The sequence below is a fragment of the Arvicanthis niloticus genome, chromosome 20 (genome assembly GCF_011762505.2).
Source record: "Arvicanthis niloticus isolate mArvNil1 chromosome 20, mArvNil1.pat.X, whole genome shotgun sequence".
Lineage (NCBI taxonomy): Eukaryota > Metazoa > Chordata > Mammalia > Rodentia > Muridae > Arvicanthis > Arvicanthis niloticus.
In genome coordinates, this window is record NC_047677.1 from 16,748,352 (window position 1) to 16,764,179 (window position 15,828).

Genomic DNA, 15,828 nt, shown 5'->3' on the forward strand with positions numbered 1-15,828 from the left:
TGAATTTTAGCAAGGTGCTTTGAAATGATAGAAATAGCCTTTATTCACCAAGCCATCCATTTTGTCATTATGTTTATTTTTCTCACTATGAGATCTTGACTTACTCGGTGGGATATAGTTAGTTCATCATTGTCATTATTCATTTTGATACTCAAATTGTCCCCAATTCTACCACAGTCCCTTCAGCCTGCCCCGCGTCCTGTGAGCATGTCCTCATCCTCCCCTGTTTCTGGCACAAGATGCTTTGAGCTCATCGTGTTCTTTGCCTGTCCTAGCCTTGAAATCAGTCACTTCTCCAAGGGTCCCTGATTCTTTTTAGTGGAAAAATCATATTAAAGCCAATATCTGGGCACTAGGTGTACCTATTGCCACTGCAGGGTTACTAATCCCAGGCCAACTCAAATAGCATGCCATGTTGACATGCACATATATGTATATGTATGTGTATGCATATATGTGTGTGTATATATATATATACACCATATATAAATACATATGTGTCTACTATATATTATTTTTATTATGTAATATAAATATCCAGTATCTTTATAAGAGACAAACAAAACACATTTACATCTGTAGGTTGGTAATGATACTTAATTACAAAGTGCCCGGCGTTTATTCCAGACTTCTCCAACAGGGAGACGTTCAACTCCCATTACTGCTTATTTGGTTAGTCCTCATGTGTAGTTAATCTCCTATCACCCCTCATCCAGGATTGTCCCCAGTACAGATGCTGTCCATTCAGGCTGTGACTCCTTTCTAGAGCTCCCAACCTCAAAGATGCCTGCCTCATCTAAGTGTGCCCAGTACTCACTCCAGCTGCCCCAGTGCAGTGTACCCTTATGCCGCTTGGGTTCTGTCACCCCCCAGGCTGTCCAAGACTGCTTCAGTATGCAGATGCCTGTCCATGGGATGGCTTTCGAGCTGGTTCAAGTGGGGGTGGGGAAGGAGAGCAGGAGTGTGGCTCTATCATTTTGTAATGAGTTTCAACACTGAAGGAGCATCCTGTTCGCCACAATTTAATTTGTCCCAGTTCTTGGGTTCCCGAGATCTGGTTATACTGAAGCCTCATGGTATCTTAATCACTGCCCTACTGCTGATTATTGGAATTGGTGTCAAGGAAACAGGCAGGGTCCTATCACCTGCACGTGAGAGGCAAGGCACATGGCTGTTTCTGCACATACTGGGTTGTGTTTCTAGGAGCGACAAGCCACACCTACAGCAGTGGCAGTTCCAGGAAATGCAAGGACATAAGGGACACCAGTCCTCATGGTCTGCATCTCAGAGGTGACCCGTTGCCCTAAGGAAGAACCCAGCCCCACATTTTACCCTTTGAAAACACCCGTCTATGCTTGATGGTACCTCTCCTTTGCTGTCAGAAGTGCCCCCTCTGAGCAGACCAGCCTTGTGCAAGATGACCAACCCCTGTTGCCTGCAGGGCTCAAAGCCAAGCACTTTCTCATTAAATAGCTGTTGAATCTTCTAGTTAGAACCCTCAAAACGACACAGCCAAATATCACTGCCACTTCCCCAGCGTTTATAAGCAGGGCTGAGGCAGAGCAGCTCGCTCACATTTATACAAGGTAGATAATATGCCCAGCTGACGGGAGGGGAGCTGTGCTGTTCACAAGCTGCATCCTAAGCTGGCAGCATTGTACCTGATTCAGGTCAGAAAGTAGTCATCGTGCCTCGTTTCTTGACACCAGAAGTTCTGTAAAAGAATACAAAGGACATTTTAGTTTTAGAGTTCTCAAGGAGAACATAAAAGAGTATCAAAAATACCAGTGGCTGAGGCTTGAACGTAAGAAGTATTGGCTGCCGTGTGTATGTGTGTGTGTGTGTGCGCGCGCGCGCGCGCGTGCGCGTATGCGTGCACACCAAAAGTAAACTGTTCCTTCTGTCTCCTTGGGGAACAAACATGTGCCTGCCTAAAGATGGAACCTGGTACCTGCTCCGGCTGAGATGAGAGGCCTGGGCAGGGTGTAGCTGGGTATGTTTTGTCATCTTGTTGGCTCTGGTGGGCAGGAGTCAGTCACAGAAAGCATGGTGACCTGCTCTATGCAGAGTGAGCAGATCTGGGGTTTGGGGTTTTCCAGATCACAGGAGGGCAGTAGAAACAGACTGCAAAACAGACATCCAGGAATCATTCCCTGAACCATGTGGCGAGCTGTCAGAGGGACTGCTGCTGCCTTGGTCGGGAAGCTGCAGTCAGACAGCTGCCCGCTCTACCGTCTTGAGGAAGTCGCTGCTGCTCTGGCCGAGTCAAGGACGCAGCCGCCTTTGCCTTAGTCCACAACATAGATGCATGGTCACTCTTGTCCATGTGACCCAGTTACAACTCAAAACAGCATGGGAATCCCTCGGTAAAAGAACCATGGTCACATTTTGAAGTCAAATTCCAAGGGAGGCTGAGGATGGTTGGCTTTTAGTTTTTTGCTTGTTTTTGTTTTTCCTTTTTCTTTCCAGTGACCTTGGTATACTGGAGGAGTCAATACTGAAGACTGTAATCTGTGCACTGTCACAGTCTGTCCCTCTAACCAGCTGCCCACTCTTTGTTAGAATAGAACTTAAAAAGCCCCAGTCCTCTGAGCACGTACAGCTCTTCTCATCAGGCTGCTTGTGACCTGGTAACCTACTAACAAAGACTGTCGGTCTGCTCCCAGACACTGTGGTGGCAGGCGAAATGAACGCTATCGGGAAGGCAGATAAGGGCTGCCCCATCTGGACGCCTATGGTGGGGCCACCATCCCCAAGGAGGACGAGGACTGCCAGAGGAGATGTGGGAGTAGGCAGATGCCCTTCTGAGAGAGCAGAGAGGGCGTGGCAGTGCCAGTCAGCAGTGAGGCAGGCAGAGCCACTTAGGCATAAGTCCTGTATTTAGTTGTCCATTTGGGATATGAGTGAAAAAAACAATGTTTAAGATAAGTATGTCTGGTGGTTCTGGGAAAAATACAGTTGGTTTTTTGTTTTCTGTTTATTTGATGTGCATGTATCTGTGTGTGCCTGTGTGTGTCTGTGTGTGCACACCACTGTGCTACTGTGATGGGTGGAGGACAACTTGGAGGAGTCAGCCCTCTCCACTATGGGGGTCTAGGGATCAAACCCAAGTCGTCAGGCTTTGCAGCCCACACCTTTACTCACTGAGCCATCTTGTCAGCACAAAGACAGTAACTTTAAAACTGTCTCTGAATCTTCACACAAAAGGAAATAGTAGGGCAGCAAAACCAGTGATGTCTGTCACTTTTCCATCTCTGTACCACGTGTCTGATGGAAACCATTCAAAAGGAGGATGGGTTTGGGGGTCACAATTTCTGAATGATTAGTCTATGCTTAGCTGGTCCCATTATTTCTGGATTGGAGCGAGTGGAGATTGTTCCCTCATAGCAGGCAGGAAGCACGAGTAGCAGGGGAAGAGCCCAGAACAAGATCTGCCCCTCAGAAGCTTCCTCCAACTGGGCCACACCTCCTGCATTCCACTGCTTTCCAGATTATGGCGAATCCGTGTCAGTGGATCAGTGAGAGATGATGTCAGAGCCCTCACGACACAGTCACCTCCCCAAAGCCCATCAGCTGGCAGTCAAGCCTTTAACACAGGACATGTCCAAATGGCATCACCCACTCATCTATGAAGGAACAAAGGCAGACAGTGGAGATAATGCCAGGGTCTGTGCAGAGCATTGGGGACTCTGATGAGTACAGCCACCTACTGGAAGGAAGTCACAACTATGAAGTGAGTGTGATGATTTGCATGACAGTGGCCCCAGAGGCTCATTAGGAGGTGTGGCCTTGCTGGAGGAAGTGTGTCACAGGGTGTGGGCTTTGAGGTTTCAGATGGTCAAGCCAGGCCCAGTGTCTCACTCTCTCTTCCTGCTGCCTGCTGATCTGGATGTAGAACTCTCAGCTCCCTCTCCAGCATCCTGCTGCCATGCTTCCCACCATGATGCCAGTGGACTAAACCTCAGAACTATATGTCAGCCCCAGTTTTAACATTTATGTTTCCTTATAAGAGTTGCCTTAGTCATGGTGTTTTACTCTTCACAGCAGTAAAACCCTCACTACGACAATGAGTGTGGCTGCTCATACAGGGAGGGGGCTTAACCAATTCTGTACCAGATGTGTCCATTGTCCTTGATGAGTTCTCAAAGGGGTCGAAGCTGAGCAGATCACTTAAACTCTCGAAACCAAGCAAGCAAAGCTTCTCTCCTGGCTAGCTGACAGTCTGAGGAGAAATGTTGACGTGTTGAAACTGAGCAGGACACTGGCAGTAAAGTTGAGGGAGCCAGGCAGAGCTACGTGACTGCAATCCCGGCACTCAGGATGACACAGAAGAATCAAGCATTCAGGGCTACATAGCAATTTCAAGGCTAGCCTCGGCCACATAGCATGTTCAAGGCTAGCCTGGGCTAAATGAGACCCTTCCTCAAAATCCAAAAAGCAGTTTAAAAAGATGCAAGAATTTAAGTACAAAGGAAGCTGCAGAGGGCAAGCTGACTTACCTTCGTACATATTGATGGAGCAAGAAAAGGGGAGCCCTGTGGAGTTAGGGGAGCTTTCCTGTGTCTCCCCTCCTTCTGTGGGCTCAGGGGAGCAAGAAGAGTACGAATCAGGAGAGTGTCCCAGGCCACCCTCCATAAAGTTATGAGAACAAGAGAACACAGAGCCTACAAGCATCCCACAGACAACCAATGTGCCCGTTCAAAACAAGCTACAACACAAACCTGTTAAATTCAGAACAAAAGAAGACACGAAGAACATTTAAAGTGCTAAATGCTGACAACGGGCAAAAGTTTAATGAGGATAAACAGGCACCTTTAAAAGAGAGAAACTACTAGAAACAGTGATGCAGAAAGAAAAGTCTCTCGTGAACTGTGACATTCCTTCAGTGTAAGAGCACACCAAGGGCCAGTACGCCTGTCCTGGCTAGCACTAGATGTAATGTAATTAATTAATTAATTAATGTACTTAATTAATTAGTGTAATGTAACCAGAAGGGGGAAACATTCCTTAGGCGTCTATGCAGGAAGACTTCCGATGGAAAGAATATTAGATTGCTGTAAGGTGTAATGGACACAGTACTTCCTACCAGGAAAAAAAAAAAAAAGAGAGAGAGAGAGAGAGTAGTGTGTTTCCAACTCTCAAGAAAAGAATGTGTGAGCCATTGAAAGCATCAAAGCTTTTAGTGCAAAACTAGATCTCACTGTCAGTAGGAGCCCACAGAGTATTCTTTGCATGGGCATAGTAGAGACAAGCTTTAGACAACATGACTAGAGACATTCCTGTGGTTTAGACAAGTGACCCCAAAAGCCCGTGCTGTAAGGTCCGGCTGGTGACACGACTGAGAGGCAGTGGTGCGTGTAAAAGAAGGGCTGAGCCTAAGGAAGTTAGATTTTCAAAATCATGGCCCTAAGGGGATCCTGAGACTCTCCCTCTCTCTCCCCTCTGCACCATAGCTACTTACTCCTACCAGGGCGTACCGTCTCACCGCAGGCCCAAAGGCAATGGCCCAACAGACCATGGATTAAAACCCTCGAACTTGTGAACCAAAGTAAACCTTGCTCTCATTTTAAGCTGATTATACCAATTATTTTGTCACAGTGACAGGAAGCTGATTAGCACAGACACTGATGTCAATGGGAACCCACAGTTCTCTACAGAAACAAAATAAAGGGGTAAAGGAAGAGGCCAGGGTGCCACAGCTCTGTGGTCAAGTAGTGTGCTTTACTGTATGTACTGCAGCTCTGAACAAGTTAAGATGGGAAGAGCATACACACACAGAATCTGTTCTCAGGGATCATACTGGCGCTGATACTGTTAGCATTGTTATTCTGGGGCTGCTGTACATTTACTATGAGATAAACCAAAGAAATCATGAATATTTATAAATTCTGTCATCCTCTTTTGTTCATTATCCTTGACATCTCACACACAGAGACATGCACCCATGCATGCACATACAAACACACTCACACATGCACACACTCACACACCCATCACATGCACATATATATGAACACACATACACATTCACACATACAAATATACATCTGTGCACACACATACACTCGAGTGCACAGGCATACACATACAAAGACATGCACATGCACACACTCACACAGAAATATACACATGTGCACACACACATATGCACCCATGCACACTGGTGTGCACAAGCACATACAGGAACACCCACGTAGCCACAAATGCACATACATACTCACTCACATGCACACACATACACAGGCTTAATAACAAGAGTCTCTAACCCTACACTAGTCTTAGAATGTCAGTTTCCCACTAAGAGGAACCAGGGCTCCTGCAAGAAGGTGCTGACTCTGGGCCCGTGTTAGGAAATATATACAATAAAACTGAAACTTCTCGCTGATCCAGATGGCAAGAAAGCTCTTGGAGAAAAGTGGGGTCCTTCCAGGAGGACTCAGACGAGGACAGGACAACGTGGACCCTGTAAGCATGACAGCAGCAGCAGAGAAAAGCTCAGACAGTGTGCTCAAGGCTGTGTGCTTATAAGGTTTTAATCGGTCACTCTGAAGGGGAACAGGGAGACATCTGGTGACGGGCAAGGAGAGTCAAGCATCAGAGTTCTGTGAAGGCTGTGGGCTGCAGTGCCGAGCGGGCAGAGGAGGCAGGGAAGCAGTGTAGTTAGGGACTGAATGGCAGTAACTGCTGTGTGTGCACATTTACATGAGGATACAGCCTACCGAGATAAAAGTACCAACCGGGAGTTTGTAGGAGAATCAGAACAGTGGGGACAGGCTAGAACAGCACACCACACACAGTGTCCTACAGTAACACTGGAACCCACTTCTCACTTCCTGGCACAGTGGTCAGTGGCCGCCTGTGACTGTCATGCATTTGTCAAGTGGCAAGTGACACTGAAAACCATCTTACATATATTTAATTTAAATCAATTTAGGGTAAATTTAAATTGTCACCTGGCTAATTGCTGCCATGTTGTACAAGGTCACTTTGAGAGCTGCATTTTGGACCGAGGTGTCTGTATTCTGGCCCACAGAATGTGAGCCAGATGCAGAAGTACATTGTTTTTAAGAACTGAACACATTTTCACTATATCACCTCGGTAGACTCAGGACTAGGCTGCAGTGTGCGACCACCATGCTGGATACATACAACACTTCCATGAAAGAGCCGAGGAGAAGCAATGCATATTCGTGGGAAATGTGTGAACAGTAGGCACAAGCCGAAGGCTGGCATCCCTGAGGACGGACGCCGAGGACCGGGAAAGCTCTGGTTGGAATCGGCTGTCATAGTCATCAGCAGTTAGACGATAAGGACTCTTAGTTCCTGATGGAGATTGTGAAAGACAGACAGAGATCACAACAAAGACAGATCACTAAGGTGCTTACCTGTCTTATGTCCATGTCCCTAAGTAGACCCAAATTAAAGTTTTGACCTGATAAGGGTTTTCTCCCAGAAAGAATAAGATAAAAACCACCTTCTGATCCTCAACGTAATATCTCGGTCCTCTGGCTAAGATGTGGTCAACAAGGAAGCATCTGATGATGAGATGCTTATGAGGAAACTGGAGAGGGGGGTGGAAAGAGGAGGAGGAAGAGGAGGAGGAGGAGGAGGAAGAAGAGTAGGAGGAGGAGGAAAAAGAAGAGGAAGAAGAAGAAGCAGAAACAGAAGCAGCAGCAGCAGCAGCAGCAGCAGCAGCAGCACCACCACCACCACCACCACCTTGTGGGGGATATGGAAAGTTTTAGTAACAACAGGCAGAGCACTGGGAAGGGAAAGGATGAGTCAAACTCTTACTAGATTTTCTGAAAATGCTAAATGGGGTTTGATGTTTATTTAACCTACCAAAAAGAGTCACATACACTTGTTAGAATTATCTAAGTGCTGCCGAATACTTGAACCACCAAATTTTGTCTAGTAGTTTAACTGCTAACCATGAATCCTCGTGATGTCATCGAATTCTGAACATATCTCAACCCCAAACCAGTGAACACTTACTGGTTACTCAATATGTGCAAGCCAGAAAGGTCATCTTATCAGGGCCTAAGCTCTAACGGGCTCAAACATTAATTCCATATTCAACTGTAAGGTGGAGGGTTATTTTTTCTTTTTTATCAGAAATGGCTGTGTTAAAAGCAGCCCCACTGAACAAAGAGCATTAAAGGCCACCAGTAAGGATTTTCCTTATACATATCTGGTGCGTCTGATGAATTTCTGCCTGGAGGGTTTCTCTTCTGCTGGGACAGCACAGTTAAGGCTGAATGTCACTAGTGCTCACCGCAAGATGTGTGTTAAGCAGCCCGTAAACTAATGGGTAAATGTATTATCCTAAATAAGACGGCACCATTCCTTGGGGGGAAATACAGAGCACCCCGCCAGCGTCTGCAATGTGATTATAATATTTTATGTCCAAAAATATGACTGGCATTTGAATGAGGGGCAATAGTTGGTTTCCTGAGGCTGTGAGGAGCCTAAATCCCCTCTGCTCACGCCCAGGAGACAAGTGTCGGGTTTTTTTAAATTTATTTTTATTTATTTTTCGTTGTCAAAGTGCACTAATAAGCTAGGTCTCTCTCTACTGGAATCCATAAAAAGAAATTCGCCTCTCAATTTCTACAGTGTGTGGTATTTAAATGCTAGTTTTGTTGGTTTTTGTTTTGTTCTTGTTTTAATCTGGCAGCCAGTGCTACCAGCGTGATCAGAGACCGTCCGTCAGTTCTGTCTTTAACTTCACCCCCTCGCTGTCCAGCAGCCTCTGAGAGTTATGGATTTTGTTTTCTTTCCCACCTCAGAAATGCATATGTCCATTGAGAAGTATAAATAAACAAACAAACAAATAAATAAATAAATAAATAAATCTCATTAGGAAATAAGAGGTGAATCTATTATTGCTGCTCATGTCTTTATAATTGGGCATAAAACTGAGCTTTCCAGTGTAGAGCTAGTGGTATTTTGTCATTTAAAAGAAAGTTCAGGGTTAAAAATGTTCAGTGCTCCTAACACTTGGGACACAGAGCCAGAGGGAGGATCAGGAGCTCAGCCCCAGCTGCATGATCAAATCTTTTCTGAAGAAAAACTGTTTGTGTCAGGCATGGTGGTATGCCCCTGTAATTCCAGCATTCCCACGTCTGAGGCTAGCCTGGGCTACATAGTAAGATTGGCCAGCCTGCTGCCACAAGATATGGGTGTTCAGGGGACATCCAGAGGCCCACTCACAGCCACACCACACAGTGTGTGTGAGCAGAAGATACCCAGATCCCTGTCAGCTGTGCGGCTCGCCCACAGCAGGAGCCAGTACAGTGAGCAAGTGTGTGGTGGAGAGATGGGAGAGAAAGAGGAGTGGAATGGTTTGAGCACTATGAAGTGAGGTGGAACTGGGAGGTGAGGGTGGAGAGGGGTTGTGAGTAGCCTGGGCTGCCACCTGAGGCTACGTTGAAGTCTCTGCCTGTGGTGTTGCAAAGGGCCATGTCTGTGGCTCAGGCTGCCAACTAAAGACCATATGAAAGTCCTTGGTCAGAGTTGCCCCATGGTCCGGGACCAGGTTGATGTCCAAGGGCTGAGAAGAGCTGGCCCTGCTCCTCACTGCCTCTGGCACTTGGGAGAGCAGGGCCCTGCACCTCACTTGGGTGGCACAGTATAGAGCTGGCTCTGGTGTTGGGAGAGCACGGAAGAGCTGGTGATGCCACTCATCTGCCATGAGGTATCGTGGGTGTGGTTGAGTCACCCCTGAGGGTATGAAAGCAGGAGAGCTGGCCCCTCTCCCTGCCGGGTGCAGCATTGGTTGAGCTAGCCAGGGCAGTGCTGGAGAGCTCACCCTGGTGGTATGGATGCAGGAGATCTGGCAGGCTGACCAACTCAGCTACCACCGAGGTCCAGATCCGGGGTTCAGAGTTGGCCCACACCAACATCCACCCCATCTGTGAACTGCTGGAGGGTGTGAAGGAGCGGGTCCTTCAGATCCAAAGCTGCAGGATCTCCATGTCACAGGGCAACAACAGACTGTTTCAGAGGAGTCCCACTAAGGCCCCAATATTGATAGTGTATCAGAAGCCAGAGACCTTGAACCAGAAGCCAGAGGCCTCAATCCAGACCAATGACTCGTTGCAATGAACGTTTGCAATAAAAGATGTGTGGGCAAAAGCGTATACTGTAGGACACACTGTCATACACTACAACTTCCATGATGAGATGTTTTTTATGTTTTATGATTTCTTTTGTGGGGAGGTTGCAGGGGTGGAAGGTGGATCAGAAGGGATGGGAGATGAGTGGGATTGGGGTGCACAATGTGAAACGCGAAAGGATCAATAAAAAAATATATATATAAAGAGAGAGAACTATTTGAGTAGTTAGAGTATGGCTGAGTGGTAGTATGTTTACCTAAGGTGTCCAGGGCCCTGGGTTTGAGTCCCATCATCGTAAGAATTTAAGCACGCTCTCGTTTAGCATTCTACATGTATCATCTCTATAACTGAGCGTGGCCGTGACCGACCAGAAGCTGCCAAGCTTTCCCTGGTGTTAGAATCGTCCAGTGTGCACCTCAGCTGGCCTCGCCCTCACATGTTCTGACCCATAGGAGCCGAGAATCTCTAGTTCCGATGATATGGTTCCAGTTGCGCTGATGCCACTGGCCGGCCGGGCCACACTGAACTACAGCTCGGGTCTATGAGGGGCTCCCCGTGACTGGATCAGGAAACAGTGGTTCTTTCTGAATTCATTTCTTCCTGCCCCCTGTTATCCCAAAGTCCTGGGGATACTTTGAACTTTCTTCTGACCCAAATGCAGCAGGAACTATCTTAACATCGCGGGTTTATTGTTCAATGTACACTTGTATCATGGGCAGACCTACCTGCTGCTCGGTAAAGCCCTGCGGCCGGGGTTGTCATGTCCTATCTGTAGAGTTTGTTATCATTTTCTGCGAGTCTGCTCTCAGTAGATCAGGTTCTGAGAAGCAGAGGGAGGACTCCCAATTTATTTCTTGATAAGAAGTCAAGAGTTGTTGGATGAAGTGCCTGGTCCCGCTTGTGGTCACCCTGGCCCTACTACCCCTGGGACGGCAGGCTCTCTTCCTCTGCTAGTCATAAGGTTTTGGTTCCCAGATGGTCTTTGAACAGCCACTGGATGTCTGTTATTCAGGAATGCTATGCACTGGGGTTCCATGCAAAGGTCAAGGTTCAAAGGGAGAACAGGGACCATCAGTTCAGTTTTACAAATAGTTAGGTCATCTGAGTTACGGAGCGTGTAAAACCTGTGCTTCCCTTCTCCAAAGTAGGTGTGAAGCCTAAATATTATGATGTGTGTACGTGTGCATGTGCGTGTGCGTGTGCGTGTGCGTGTGCGTGTGCGTGTGTGTGTGTGTGTAAGAGCTCTGAGAAGGAGCAGACGCCGGACTAACATAGGTCATGTATTGCTGGCACGGTCCAAGGGATGCTATGGTCGCTGACTTGATGGCATTCTCTGAAGACTAATGGAATCACCTTATAGAAGGGCCTGCTTAAAATGGTTTGAAATTGAATATGACCAGCCACTAAAGAATCCTTACTGTTCATCTTGAATTAAATTAACTATAGAGTTCCAGTATTGTTCTGAGGCAAAATTATGAATAGATTTGTGTGTTATCTCAACCACCCACCATAATAATGTGTCAAACATAGACACTCAGTAGCCCTGTGAATGTACTGTGAAGCACAGCCTGCCAGCTGGCATCCAGTGAGATTTCGCTGTCTCAGGATTCCTTTATCTTGGTTCTTTTCTTTTTCTTTCTTCCCTTTCTGCTTTTCATCTCTCCCTCAACAACCCCTCATTCTCTCGTGGTTGTGTGTGTGTGTGTGTGTGTGTGTGTGTGTGTGTGAGAAAGAGATAGATGCTCCTCACCAGTGACCTCTCCTTGACCTGAGCGCACATGTGAGTGGCACACACCATGCACACCTGTGTCCTCTGTATCACTTCTGACTTGGTAGTTGACTCATCCTTGAGGGCCTGCCTGCCTCCAGCTAAGGATGCAGTAACTGGTGAAGTTCAAATGGTAAGTTTGAGGGTGTGTCAGACACCACCATGATGAATTCTGACAAGGCCTTTCTGAGACAGTGCCTTCTTCAAGGGATGGATTAAAATTCGTTTTTTGGATTTTTAAAAATTCTTTATTGATTCTTGGTGAGATTTGCAGCCCAATCTCACTTATCTCACCATCCCCCCTCATGTCCACACTTTGCCTTTACAACACCCCCCAGTAAGACACACACACACACACAGACACACACACACACCACCAACAACAGCCACCACCAAAAAAAAAATAAAGCATACAAAACATCTCATCATGGAGGCTGTGGTGTGTCACAGTGTGTCCCACAGCATGTCCCTCCATCCACACATGTTCCCTTGCAAGTGTCTATGCAATGAGTCACTGGTCTGGTTCGAGATCTCTGGCTTCTGCGACACCATCAGTATTGGATCCTCGTCGTGACTCCTCTCAGTTATCCTGTTGTCGCTCTGTGTCCTGGAGATCCTGCTGCTTTGGGTCAGCAGGACTGGCCCTTTCACATATCCCAACCATTTGCAGATGATATAGATTTGAGGTGGGTTAACTCAAGCCCTGGATCTGGGCTTGGGTGGTAGCTGAGCTGGTCAGAGTGCTAGCTCTCCCTTATCCGCACCACCAGACAGGCTAGCCAGCACTGCTCAGGCTAGACCCCAGTGCTGCCATTGGCAGGAGGCTGGGCCATCCCTCCTGTTCTCGTGCCCTCTGGGCCAGCTCACCACACCCACATTTCAGGGCCAGCCCTTTTGTGCTGCTCTCAAAGTGCAGGACCAGAGGGGCATTTATGAATAGAGAATTCTTGGGTGCTTCAGAAAGGAGGGGAACTGTCTGTCACAGATCCACAGTTTCTTACCTTAAAAACAGAGGCCAGACGTGCTATAGGATTAAGAAGTGGCTGTTAGCGCACCAAGATATAGTCACCTCATACTAATATCCCCAGTAAGATCTGAGGCCACGTCTGATGTATGACATGTTAACGTTTGCGTGTCGTGGAATGTGGAAGAAGTGAGAATAGTGTTTTAGGTGGGCCGGATGGCTCAGGCAGTACAGCTTTTGGTTGTCAAGGCTTCTAGAATTCTGGAACTTTGAGTAAGAAATTATACATAAACCATGGTTCTTATTTACCGAATGCTTGTGTTGGGCACCACACTGAGCAGGGGTTTTACTGCCATAAACTCAGTGGCTAGAATTATCATTCTCTCCCACACTGTTGATTTCCACTTATTCTCTCTTTGAAAAAAACAAGTGCCTGCAAGGACAACAAACAAAACGTGGTTATAGCCACCACCTGAAGCTGCTTCCAGTGGGAGCCAGATGGACACACACTATAGAGTTGACATTCTATAAGGGACAAGTACCTCTGCCCTGCCTGGGCATCAGACACACTTCCTAGGCAGTGTTTATCCTCGGTCTTCCAGGCAGTAGCAACTGCAGAGGTGGCTCTTGGTTGATAAAGCCCATGTTGCAGTGAGTGGTTCTCCTAATGCAGCCCTGTCTTTCATCTTTTACAGAACTCCCATCTCAGCTTTCTCACAAGACAACATTTATGAAGTTCAGCCCCCAAGAGTAGACAGAAAGTCCACAGAGATCTTCCAGGCCCATATCCAAGCTGGCCAAGGTATCATGCAGCCCCTTAGCAAAGAGGATACTGCCATGTACCGGGAGTACATCAGAAACCGCTACTTATAAGGACGGCCTCAAGTTACACTTCTGTTCAGTGTCATCTGCAAGAAGGATTCCCCGGATCTGGAGATGCAGCTCAGTGGGAAAGGACACGTGCTTCCAGAGGCTCTGGGTCCCCAGCACCCGTATCACAACCATTGCCAACTCCAGCTATAAGGAATCCAGTGTTGTCTTCTGGATTTTGTAAGCACCTATACTCAAGTGGGTGCCTGTGTGTGCACACACATGCACAGGCATACATACATACACATGTATGTGCATGCACACATTAAGAATAATTAAAGTAAAATCTTTAAAAATCAATCCATCCAAATCTTATGTATCTTAAACTTTTCACCACTTCGTACTGTGCAAATTATTAATTCCATGTAATAAAGATATGGCTGCCTCTGTTGCTGTTTTTGCTTTTGACTTATTTAGGGAAAATGCACATTGTGAAATGTCACATGAAATTTTGCTTTATGAAGCTGACAGGCTTGTGGGAGTATCCACTGTGTGCCAGGAATTAGGACAAGGTCTAGGAATGGCCCAGTAACAAAATAGCCCAAAGTATTTTCTCTTAGAAAGAATAAGCAATGCACTTTTCTTTATACTTGCCATTTTCAATTTATTCTGGTTGGTTTATATGTTAATTTTATATTTTGATGGAAAAAAATATTTCCTTACTCAGAAAACTGTGTTCTTGAAAAACATACTCTGATGTGTTTATAGATAAAGAGACCAGATCTCAACCAAGTATCATCCTAAACAGAGTTCAGGGCAAACAGCATGTTATAAAGCATATGGAGGAAACCATTAATAACTGACAAATCTGAGGAGGGACCAAGTTATTTCCACTGTTCTGAGAACTCTAGAATTGAAAATCATATAAAAAAGAAAACATTAAAAATAGCCATCTGAGCGCCTGGAGAGACAGGCCATGGGCAGAGTAGGTAAGGCTCTACAGAGAGCCTCGGCTCAGTTCCCAGCACCCATGTGGCAGCTCACAGGCAGCTGTAACTGGGTTCCAAGGGCCCTGACGCCAGCTTCTGAGGTACATCATCACAGGCACTCGCATGCACCCCCACCCCACCCCCACATACACATCATTTAAAACATAATTCTTTATTGGTTGTTCTAAACAACCTTGTGGTGCAGAGTTGTTGACACATGTGACATTTAGAACTCAGGCAGGTGATGGGCACATCTGGTTAGCACTTTACATGGTCAGACACTAACATGTCAACTGTGTGTTTTCAGACAGTTTGCCACAAGGGTTTGATGCCATTTTGTATGTCTCAGTTCCCAGAAAGCCCTTATTCTCATAAGTGAGAACTAAGCCATCTGGCCCAAGGAGAATAGCAGCAACTCTGGCATCCTGGGATTCTCGGGAGGTTTCACATTGTGGGTAGATTTGAAGCTCCATTTAGCAGACATTTTGATTGACAGCATCATGAAATAAGATTAGAGAATGACAAAGGAAGAAGGATTTTGTATTGGTGCAGCTTGCATCTCTGCATAATGGCTTGTTGTGCCTGTGGGTTCCCACGTGATTCTTCCCAAGTCACAGAATAACCCGTTATAAATCAGACCCTGATCTTCATTTTCTAACATGTATTAGACTACCGGGGGTGAGGGGGTTTACCCAATAATGATGAGGAGAAGCTTTATCCTAAGTTCCCTGAAGATCTAGAAGCCTGATTGTCTTTGTAACCTTTCTGAACTCAACTTGCTTTACTGTAAAATGGGGATAATAAACTAGACTGCTGGCATAGGCCTCTTGTCCCATTTACTCACAAGGATGAGGCAGGAGGACCACCAAGTTCAAGGTCAACATGCTCAATGTAGAACTTGTCTCAAAATAAAAAGGTGAAAGAGGGCCGGAGATACAGCTCAAAAGTTAGACCCAATCTGGAATGTTTAAGGCCTGTTCTAATTTGCTTTCTATTGTGATAAATACCATGACCAAAAGCAATTTAGGGAAGAAAATATTCCTTTCATCTTGTAGATCACAGTCTATCACTAAAAGGAAACTAAGGCAGAAACCTGGAGCAAAAAGGGAGGCAGAGGCCTAGGGATGACACCGCCCACAGTGGACTCTCCCTACATCCATTAACAATGAAAGTGCCCTA

At 46.4% G+C, this 15,828-nt stretch overlaps 1 protein-coding gene across 2 annotated transcripts in view; it reads left to right on the forward strand.

Moving 5' to 3' along the window:
* Positions 1-14,111, forward strand: part of Fig4 (FIG4 phosphoinositide 5-phosphatase) — a 111,862-nt gene extending 97,751 nt beyond the window's left edge. For both annotated transcript variants that reach the window (XM_034524793.2, XM_076917075.1), the window contains one exon: positions 13,546-14,111. In XM_034524793.2, coding sequence (XP_034380684.1) covers positions 13,546-13,723 — 178 coding nt within the window. In that variant the 3' untranslated portion in view covers positions 13,724-14,111. The remainder of the gene's footprint in view (positions 1-13,545) is intronic.
* The last annotated feature ends 1,717 nt before the right edge of the window (positions 14,112-15,828 follow it).